Source organism: Austrofundulus limnaeus, unplaced genomic scaffold (genome assembly GCF_001266775.1).
Source record: "Austrofundulus limnaeus strain Quisiro unplaced genomic scaffold, Austrofundulus_limnaeus-1.0 Scaffold114, whole genome shotgun sequence".
Classification (NCBI taxonomy): Eukaryota; Metazoa; Chordata; class Actinopteri; order Cyprinodontiformes; family Rivulidae; genus Austrofundulus; species Austrofundulus limnaeus.
Window position 1 is genome coordinate 608235 of NW_013952516.1, and position 11219 is coordinate 619453.

Here is an 11219-nt window from a genome sequence, read left to right on the forward strand (position 1 = left end):
ATATACTTTAATACAAATGACAACTAAGAGCAAACATTTTAAAAATTCTTTATTAATTTCCTTATAATCAATGTTTGATACTTGAAGCAAGAATAATGAAAAAAAAAATGCTGAGCAGACCTCAACCAGGCTCCTGGTTGGGTTTTGTCTCATTTCTCTGATTTTAATGTGGAACCGAGGTTCTGCGTTTTTTGTTGTTTTTTTTTTTTTCATATTGGCAAGGTGCAAGGAACACAAACGAGGGGGAAAACATTAAAAACCCACCACCCACACAAATACCCTCTTCAGCACAACCACGAAACAGAGTTTAAAAAAAGAGGTTTCTGATCATGATATTTACACAGCTTTCATTCATTTTTCTAGACCTCAGTTACAAACGTACATCTACCATTCAACCGAACATTTATTCAACCTACTCAGTCCCTTTGGATTACTTTTGGATACTACCCTAAGGTTCTGTGCAGACAGTGCTATAAAAAAATCTAGTGTGGCAGAGATTGTTTTAAACCACCATATTCTTCAGCTAACTGTTCAGTTTCTGAAGTCTCACTGACATTCAAGGCTGAGGAGTCAATGGTGTTAAATGTATTTTAAAAGATGTTTTGAACAACCTGTACCAAGATGGAAAATGTCAGCGGCTCACTGCTCCTAACGTGCCGGTGTAGAGTCGGTTGGACTGGCAGGAAATCAATCATCCAGCACTCATGGAGCAGGGTGTTAGTACAACTTATAGCACCTCAAAGTGGTTTTTCAGTCCAGACAACCTCTCARTTCCTCCTCTCATTCTAAAAACTCCTCACAGAACAGTCTTCCACTACACACTTCCAGGGTTTCCTCTATGGCACTTTCAGGTCTTTACAGTGTTGACAATTAGCAAAAGGCAAACAACAGACTGAACCATTACCCGTCTCAGCTTCCCACTGGGAAACAAATCTAAAACATCAAAAATATAGAGCTTTTTATTGGAGCAGATTAGAGATTTTGATGGTTTGTGGATTTGTAATAATTGTATTTATATGGGGACAATAGGGGAAAACAGAAATAACTAAAAAAGTGGAAGTGCTTAGAGGGATAAGCACAGTTGGAACAAGAAACAGGTTAAAATTAACAGGGGAGTGGCATCTCAGCTAGTTCGTTTCTTCCAGATCAGAGACGGGTCTTAAAACTTCAGAACCTCTTGGATAAACAAAAACACAGAACATTCAAAGTGACAGGAACCTAAAGGCCAAAGACTTGAAGATTAAATAATCACAGTCTTTGGCCTTTAAGGTCCATCRTGTACCATGACTGTAGTAAAATCCAGCTTTATCAGCAGATGGTCCAAAACGATATGTGATTAATGATGAAATTTGCTTTCCCATATGGAAGATWGGAGTTGGCAACTTAAGCAAACAGTGAAAAGAAAATACTAAAGACCACCATGTACAAAAAACACTGATATTGGAAGACTGCACGGGGAAAAAAACAGCTTTTCCGCAAAAACAAAAATCCTCAAATTGTTTTTTTTTCCCCTCATGTGCAGCAGATTTGGACATCAACCAAGCAGCCAGAGTCTGAGTCACTACAGCAGTGTTTACAGGAAGAGAAGGTTGGAGTTTCTCTCCTTATAACCAGGAACAGCCAATGAGATCACTGTTTTTTTTATATAATTGCAACGTCACGAGAAACAAGAAAAAATAAAAAAGTCAAAAATCAGTTTGTCCAGCTTCAATACAGACAGCAGGTTTTATRAGTTTAAATGTTTGGAATGTTTTTGTTAAGTTTGAATATTCATGGTCAATATTTGATGCTAAATTTAATGGGATAATTTTAGCACCTAGGTGATGAAGTACCCCTCCTTACATGAACAGTCTATAACATCAAGTTTTACAGTTTGCATTTTGAASAGTTTTATGGAGTGGAAGAAAACAAAATACTGTTAGAGAGGTAAACAAAATTTAGATTTGGCAACAGTTTCATTTGGGACACAAAACACTGACAACCTGCTTTAAAAACAGACATATCACAGGAAAGTTGGAATGGTTGGTTGATTTTTTATGGGTCGTTCTAAAATAAGAATTAAGACCTTTTCATCCGACTAGGCAAAAATAAGACCGCCACAGAATAAAAGGAATTAAGTCCTTTGTCACCAAATCACTAAAGAACTTTCTGCTAAATTTACCACATCCTTCTTATTCCACCTGTGTTAACTGAGGGTTGGGGGCTGGCTAAGAACAAAAGTTCATCTGGAATGTTGCTAGGGGTTGTTGTTCGGCAGGACTCAGTCCAAACACTGTCATTGAGATAGGCAGTGACTGTTCCCGCCCAATCCCCAGCCAATGGAACGTCCTGAATTGTAGCGGGTCGGGGCACGGGGCTCTTAAAGGGCAACTTTGGACATTTGCTCTTCAAGTTTGATGATTCGCTTCTCCTGACTGCTGATCAGGTCCTTGAGGGATCTGATTTCTTTCAAGATCTCCTCCATCTTCACTTCAGATTTCTGGAGAAGACAAGATGGGACTTTTTTAAGATATCATAGTCTGCAGTAAAACAAAATCTATCACATCTGGAATGAGGTCAAATATCAGGTCTCAAAACAGTGAAATGAAAACTCGAGCAAAAATGCAACCATAAATTTTGACTTGGTGTTAACTGTGATTAYAGAGGATTGCAGAAAAACATGCACACCACTGTGTTGTGGGTGAGCTGCAGCAGTAGACCCTTGTGTCTGTGGGTCACACAGTAGGATAAACACTTTTAAAGCTTGTCATGTACACAGCTACTTGTTATGATTCAAACTGGTTTCTGATGAGGGGTTTACTCTGAACTGTGCAGCTCTTTAAAAAGAAAAAAAAAAGCTAGACTAAAATAAAATCTAACATTCATCTCACATTCCAGAAAACATGGGAGAGGAAAAAAAAAAAGAAAAACACTTACGATTGCTGGAGTTGGGGAGGAAGACCTGTTGGCATGGCTCGAGGTATCTTTCTTCTTGGTGACCTTGCTGTCCAAAATGTTCTTCTTGACCACCTTGAATTCCCGGTTCTTGCCCGGGACGTAGCCGTTCTTCAGGGAAATCAGGATGGGGTCTCCGTTCTTGCCCTCAAACCAGTCCTCAGCCTCCAGGCTTGGGTCTGGTCCAGCGGTGTCCGGGTACAAGTCATCCTGGAACAGGTCCGACTGGTTGGGGGATGGACAGAAAAGGACAAAGTTTTTACCCAGAAAAATACATTGTCTAACTACATAGGAGAATAAAGAGGGTTCTTTCAGGATGTGGACTCACCTTTCTGGGTACAGTCATCACAATGGGCTCACACTTTCTTTCATGCAGTTTGTAGAACCTGATAATACAAAAATACTTCTGTAAAGTCCAGTGCATTGTTAAATAAACAGTTTCCTGTGAATATAAACTGATCACATGTTGCCTCCTGGTGGTGAGAACAGGAAAAATTCAGAGCTGGATGTAGTTAAAAATAATTCTGATGTCAGACATGCRGTTTAGTCCACTCATGTTAGCTTACCGTGCGATTTCACACTTGTTCACATCGAGGCCCCTCTTGGGCATGTAGCCCATTCCCCTCTGAGGCTCCTTGGTGACAAAGGTGTTGAGAAAGTGAACGTATGGAGCCTCCTCCGTGATTTCAAAGTARCGGATGCTGCTGTCACCCTGCCAGAAGACAAGAGCTGGGTTTTATTTACACTGTTTGAGTTTTTTAATATATATACTTACTTAAAGCTCACACACCTTYCCACAGAGGTAAACAATGTTGGTGTCAGGATCATAGAAGGGCAAAAGCACTCCATTGCTGGTGTCCATCTCATTAACAGTCATGGGGTCCTCCATGTTTTGCTGAATAAATAAATAAATTAGAGCTCTGTGTATGAAATGTTTAGTGAAAAAATACACAGGTTCTTTGTGTGTTTAAAACTGACTGTAACAGATAAAATAATACAGCAACCTGAAACGTAGGCTCAGTCGTCTGAACTCAGCGCTTTCGAAGCCACTCACCATGTCCCACAGAGCCAGCTGYCTCTCACTCATACGACTGAAACCAGTGGTCAGGATGTTGCCGTCAGAAAGAAAAATGGCCCTCATGGGTCGAGCTCCTTCATGCGCCTTCTCCTTCTCCTGTGGAGTCAACATCAGAAAAGCTTCAATACCTTTCAACTGTTCTGTGTTCATCTACGAGTCAATTTACAAAAAAAAAAAACACTTGGCACAAGTTAAACTGGCTTAAAATGACCTGTTTCCTGCTCCTCACCCACAACACAGCCATGTACATAAATAACCAGATTAAAAGGTTTAATTTAATCTGATTCTGTCTGTAATATGAGTGTAATAWATATAATTTAAGCATCGACACTGATGTGTACATGTGCTGTGTTTAAAATGAGTCTACACCAAGTTTGATAAAGTTTCATTTACTCAGCTTTAAATGCTCTTGAATCTTATTTGTTTTTGTGCTGAAGTACCGAGRAAAGGGAGAAAAGCAAAACATGAGTATTTGGTTGCAAAAGGAAAAATTGGAATGGTGAAATGTGTCAAAATCTTACAACATTAAATTCTTTAAGAACTCACAGCAACAATCGTCTCCTTGCGGGGGTCGATGACTCGGATGGACTTGTCCTTGCAGGAGGTGCAGATGAGGCTGCCGTTGCGGTTCCAGCTGACGTTGTAAATGACATCAGGGTGCATGTCCTCTAGATTGATCATAGCCTCGCCTGTGCCCACGTTCCAGACGATGATCTGGTTGTCACAACCTGGAGTTAGGCAGAATCGGCGTTAAGCTCYCTCAGTAGATTTAGTTTGTACATCTAGCAGTTAAAATGTTATCTTTAGCCAGAGATCTTACCTGCACTGAGGAGAACGTTGCGTGCAGTCGGATGCCACGTGATGATGCCCACGCGCTTAGAGTGGCCCTCCAGAACCACCACTGGCTCAGACATGGAAGTGACGAGGCCATTCTCAGGAATCTGCCATACCTACAAGGACAAACACATTAACTGTAAGCTGCTGTGTGACTGCAGACACCAGTCTGATAAAACACACCTGAAGGGGGCAGCAGCGACCAATAATACTCAGCTTGCATAGTGAGAAAATTTCAGATGTGCTCAAGAAAATAGTGAAAGCAACATATTATCCTATTCAGATTTTATTTAAAATTTTATGTAAATTCCAGAACGCAATCATTGAGTCACATTTTCAACTAAAGACATTTACTATTAAGCCCACCCATAACTTTAACTTGAAAATCTTGATTTTCTTTTTTAAAATTAGCTTAAACGAAGAGCATTCARATGTTCCAATAACCTGACATGGTTAAATTTATCATGAAACAATGTGTGCACATGATCTGAGTTTTAACAAAGCAAAGGTCTGTGGACATTAAACACATGAGCTGGGTGAAAAACTTTGAGGACAACATATTTCAAGTTCCACTTTCCATGTGTAACAACATCCGCTAAAACACACACACACACACACACACACACACACACACACACACACACACACACACACGTCTCCTTGACAACAAACTTTAAACATGAAACACATCTGAAAAGAAACAATCATGTAAACCATGAACGAACAGCTGCAGAAACAGAAATTGAGGTTTTATAAGCGACACAATTTTCAGGACATTAAACTGACAAAAACCATTCAACCAGGTTTATAGAGAGCCATCCTACATTTATAAACAGTTTCAATAATTCCATTAAAATTCTCTTAGAAAATTATTGGAAGTGGCATCTTCATATATAAATATTTATTTTACCAACAATGTATACCTGGTAAATGCGCTGTAATGAACAGAGGTAAGTAATGCTAACAGATTCCAACATCTACTTATTGCCGACTGCTGTTTAAAGTCTAAAACTTCTATTTATTTTGTCAGTAAGGACAGACTAAAACAAAGTCAACTGTACAAACAGGAATGCAAAAATGTCTTTCTTAAAATAAACAAAAGCTATTCCTGCTAACTCATCTAAATATTAAATGCTGTAAAAACAGAAACAATGGGGTTCTCTCTTTATGGCTTACACTTCTGTAAAACATAACACAGAATTAATTGAGCTCAACCTTAAACAGGACATTGGCCTTCCAGGTAGGGAAGTGATGAAAACCAATCTGAGCCCAAATAAGGACATACGTAGGAAAGTATTAAAAAAAAGTCTCAGAGAAGTCAGTGACCTCAGCTCAACAAACAGCTAAACCATTCCCKAGCTCTGGTTCCTGCAACACATATTTGAGCCTAATCTAATCCAGAGGGTGAGGCCTGCCACCAATCCTGGGGTTACAACAGCTTGGACTGCTGCAATAAAGGCAGGAAGTCTCATCACTTTATAGTTTAATGCTGCTGCCGTTTTCTCTCTGTTGTAACGTATAATTTATAGTTTGAGAAGTCAACCTTACCATCACTGTGCAGTCCTCAGAGCCGCTGGCAATGACCTGATCATTGTGGGGGCACCAGTCAATGTCTAACACAGGGCCTGTGTGACCACATACTGTTGGGTAGGATTTGTCAATGCGTCCCGTCTGTAAAGACAAACAGAGTAATAAGATTAGTCTGTGTTTTGAAACAGGACAATAGGACATCTTAAACACCACCTACATTTAAATAAATACAAAAGAGCCATCTCACAAACTTAGATACTTCAAACATTAAAGATGTGAGTAAGGAAGCACAAAGGGAACCAATTCATTTTCAATGTTATCAAGTTCCACAAACTAAAAAAAAAGCACAACACATTTTCACTCAGATTACTTAGTAAATTATCTAATGCAGTGCATTTAAATTATGAGATGCCTTAAGCACAAACATGCAAAATAGTTTAATTTATGTTATTAAACATTGTTTGAAGACAAGTAAAAATAGAACTAATACCCAAACACAGTTTATCCCATCGCTTAGACAGAAATATGAAAAAAGTGTTCAATTGTGTTCTTCCTCTTTTCACAATACTGTATTTCTGTTGCTTGGAAAATATTTTGTTAAAATTCCTGTAATCTAAAATGGATTTAGCTCTACAAGAATATATAAACAAAGAATGTTAATTTTATACATATTAAAAATAAAGCATGTATGAAAATACCCTTGAGCTGCAACTAYAAAAAGGTCTTTATTAGTTTTATTGCTTTACTGTAATGGAAGYGTGTCTGTGGCTGAGTTTGTGTGCAAGAACAGCAAATAGTCAAACTTTGACATCTAGAGAAGTAAAGACAGAAGTCTGGATCAGTTCCCTTTTTCCACAGTTCACTTGGTTTTTATGCGTTATGACAGAACACTGATCTAAACAATCTAAACTATACTGCAGTCAAAAGATGGCAGTACAGGTGATTACTCATTTTAAAAGAAATGAAGRAGTTCAGATAGATTTCATTCTTCTGATTTAAAATTTTCCCATCAACCTTTTCTATGACAACCTGCCAAAACCTGCTTGTGATAATATGATTTCTGATTATTAACAACCACCTAGACCCTAATCAGACCAGCTGTTGTAATTAAATAGTCATGCTCTCTGTGTTTTATATGGTTGTGCATTTTAAGCCTTCATTAAAAATCRATAGTGCTTAAGAGGCTCAATACAGTATCAGAAAACAAAACAATGCAATATTTCTTAAACCCCTACTCTCTACCACAACCATCAGACTAAACATTTATTTTTGATGTGTATGCACAAAAAGTATCTCAAACCATAAGTTTATATCTGAACCCYATGACTGTGGAAACATGCTCTCAATAAAGGATAAAATGATTTAGTGAACYTGTGCTGTGTGTTTAAAACAAACACTTGTCTTGAGTCCAAGTACCAGATGAAGTCACTCACTGTAGCAACCCTCTGCCTGACGGTCTCTAATACAAAAAACAGCTCCACACTACCTGCATCTTCTCCAACATAAATGTCTTTGTTCATATGCTTCAGGTCATTTGATTTTATTAGGTTTTCAAACAAAATATTCCCATATTAGATTTTCCGTGATAGCATTCAACAAAAATGTATGAGTACCCGAAATACCCAAAAACATGCCCAACACCTTTATGACCATCAGTGAGAACTAAAGATGAGCAACATTGTGACTTTTGGGTTGGTATTTGACTGTTCGTTCCTACGTATTACTTCACATTAAAGGCAATGGAAAGCTGAATAAGTATATAGAGGACTTGAAATGAACAGTCACACTTTTACAACTGATAGATGCAAGAAAATAAAAATCTTTGAACATATTAGGAATTAAATAACTTTGCCATGTTTTTTTCTCTCCTTTTTTTTATTGTCAACAAAACATCCAGTAATATCAATACAGTAGGGAGCAGTACAAGCTGGCTCCAGTAAATTTTAAACATTGCAGTCCTGAAATTWTAGTTAGTCTGGTTGTTTTCTATAACCTTCCTCTTTGACCTGCTTTAAGGTAACACTTTAAAGAACCCGCTTTATGTAACACACTAGCTATGAACGAGAACTGGAACTACTTGTAGAGATTAGGCCTATCATTTGGTTAAATGAATGAACTAACAAGACAAAAAATGGATTATCAGGATCTAACTACACAGAAATGTGGCAGAGTCATACTTGGAATGCCACGTACAAATCTAAAGAGATCAAAGTTTACAGTATGTGAAAATGGCCTCTGCACTTGAGGACATGCAGTCTGGAAGAAAAAAAAATAGAATCTCTTGGTGCAAATTCATTGAACACACCCTGAAACCTGCATTGATCCTGCAYAAAAAGCACACTTATCGAATGATCTATTCTGAGCCACCATATAGCAGTAACACCAGCATAATGAGATATGTGACCTTATCAGATTCCAACTACAATTTCTCTTTCATTTTAGGATGTATCCACATCTAATTCACATACAAATAAAAGTATTTTACAGCTTAAGCCAAGATATTCCTGTATTTGATTTACAAAGGGCAGCAGGAACAGGATGTAAAGCAGGAAGGAAATGATCTGATGACGAGGTGTTCGCAACAGAAACTGCATAAACAAGTCTGAAAAATATATTCTGGTCAGAGACAACCAATTAAAAACAAAACAAAACAAGTATTTAGCAATTACCACACTATTTGAACACTATTAAGAGTGCAAATCGTGTCTGGTCCCGTTTGCAACTTGCTCACCCACAAAAGAAAAAGCAAACATCAATGAGTARTATTAATGCCTAACCAGTCTTGACATGTAGAGCTGCTGTTTCAACATCAATTTGCGCTGAACACATTCACAAATTGTCATTTCAAGATCTCTACAGATACAGGCAAAAATACTGACCTCAAATTATTAAGGTTTAAACCTTCAATTCTTCACCATTTTAGAACTTTGAACAAGCAGATTGTGTCATAAACAGAATTTTAACTGTTATGAATAATGACCAGCTGAATAAAACTTGTTKGAAATGACCTACGCTGCTTTTTAATTACTTTCAGAGGATCGCCTCAGAGCAGAGGAGTTCAACCGAAGAGCCAGCCTCCACCCTTCACATTCCATGTCTTGGCCTAAGGCAGCTATGCTTTGAGTATGACTAATAAGAGCCAGTGGGTGTTAAAAACACCACCCTTTAATGTGGTAATAGCATTTGTGTCTGATTTACACAACAGATTTTAGGCCCTGTTTACACGTAAACAATCTCTAGAAAAGTTAGCATTTTTTTCAAAGTTAATTGTGGCAAATCAACACAAAAAGTAAATAAATAAAAACATGTTTACATGGATACCACTGTGCTCATTAAATCTGTTTACATGCCAGGCAGGGTTGCTAGATAGAAAAATGACAAAATATTGTACTGTTGCTTTAAAATTATAATATTTTGACCCAAACTTTACATACTACAAGAGGGTGCACTTTCTGGCACGGGGGAGTTTGTAAGATGAGCTGTGTGTTTTGATTGACCAACATGTGAACAGAAAAAAGGAGAGGGCCTTGAACCTAGAACTCTTTTATAAAAATGGTAATTATCATATCTGGCAAAACTAATACCAGGTGGTTTTTGGCTTTCAGTAAGATGTGCTGCAGACAGTCCAGTCTCAAACATGAAATTAGTTAAATTCAAAACGGTGACTACAGAAATCTTTGTTTGGACCAAGGATACGGTTGTTTATTGCATACATGTTGCCATTGTTATTGGTGTTCATCTACTTGAACAATCGCAGAAAAACTACTGACTGGAGCTGTCAGTAACATCATTGGACATTGCCTCTAACCTCAAACCATTTACTAACTGAAAGGGTCACAATACCAAAACTTGTCCTCCTGAAAAGGTCAACATGTCAAAATCTGTCATTTAAGCTCCTCTATTGTGGAASCAACTTCCAGTTTCTGTCCATGAGGCTGACACTCTGTCTACTTTTAARATTAGACTGAAAACTTTCCTCTTTGATAAATCATATAATTAGACTTAGGGTTTCCTGAATTATTCTTCCTTTCTGCTGCTATAGATTTAGACTGCTGGAGCACAAACTGCACATTTCCTCACTCTGCTCTYGTCTTTAGTCTCTCTTCTCTACATGTTTATTGCAATTATTTCTATCAATAACATGTTTTTTTGTATCTCTCCTCCAGAAGAAGGTGCACCTGGACCAGTCTTGGACCAGTTCTTCTGTGTTTACCTGTGTCTCTTTCCTGTCCCCCAACCAGCCAGTCGAGGCAGATGGCCGCCTGTCCTGAGCCTGGTTCTGCTGGAGGTTTTTTCCTGATTAGCAGGGTTTTTCCTCTCCACCGTTTGCTCAGGATGGGAGACTGTGATGAAGTGAATCAACACAATCTGCTGGCTTCTTCTTTAGATTGTTAGTTTTTATGTACAGTGCCCTGAGACAACGTATGTTGTGACTTGGCGCTATGTAAATAAACTGAATTTAATATATTAAGTCATGTTATTCAAGGACAAAAAGACTCACATTATTCCAAGAGACAAGTCAGACATAATCAGGTTCATAACCAAGATAAAGAAATTTTAATAATTTAAAAAAACTATTATTTGTACAAACTCAAAACACCTTTAGAAAAAAAAGGATGTAATGTTTGATTCATCAGAAGGTAGTGTCCCGACAATACTGGATAGAAGCCATTTCCAGCAGAACTTCCCAGTAAATTAGCGCACTTTTGAAGGGGTAATAGTTTTAATGGAAGGGACATTTACAGTTTAAAAAGATCCAAGACATACTAAAATAAAAAGCTTAAAAAAAAAGAGTACAGTGGAAATAAACACTGAAAAATTAAAAACTAAAATGAATTTTAAC

The 11219-nt window shown here is 37.8% G+C and overlaps 1 protein-coding gene across 2 annotated transcripts in view; it reads right to left on the reverse strand.

The window, feature by feature from the left end:
* Positions 1–32: 32 nt before the first annotated feature.
* LOC106521686 (coronin-1C) overlaps positions 33–11219 on the reverse strand; it is a 32857-nt gene continuing 21670 nt past the window's right edge. For both annotated transcript variants that reach the window (XM_014014350.1, XM_014014351.1), the window contains 9 exons: positions 6395–6517; positions 4833–4962; positions 4559–4740; positions 3989–4108; positions 3725–3829; positions 3501–3646; positions 3263–3320; positions 2917–3159; positions 33–2479 (listed from right to left, as the gene is read on the reverse strand). In XM_014014350.1, the coding sequence (XP_013869804.1) occupies positions 2360–2479; positions 2917–3159; positions 3263–3320; positions 3501–3646; positions 3725–3829; positions 3989–4108; positions 4559–4740; positions 4833–4962; positions 6395–6517 (1227 nt within the window). In that variant the 3' untranslated portion in view covers positions 33–2359. The remainder of the gene's footprint in view (positions 2480–2916; positions 3160–3262; positions 3321–3500; positions 3647–3724; positions 3830–3988; positions 4109–4558; positions 4741–4832; positions 4963–6394; positions 6518–11219) is intronic.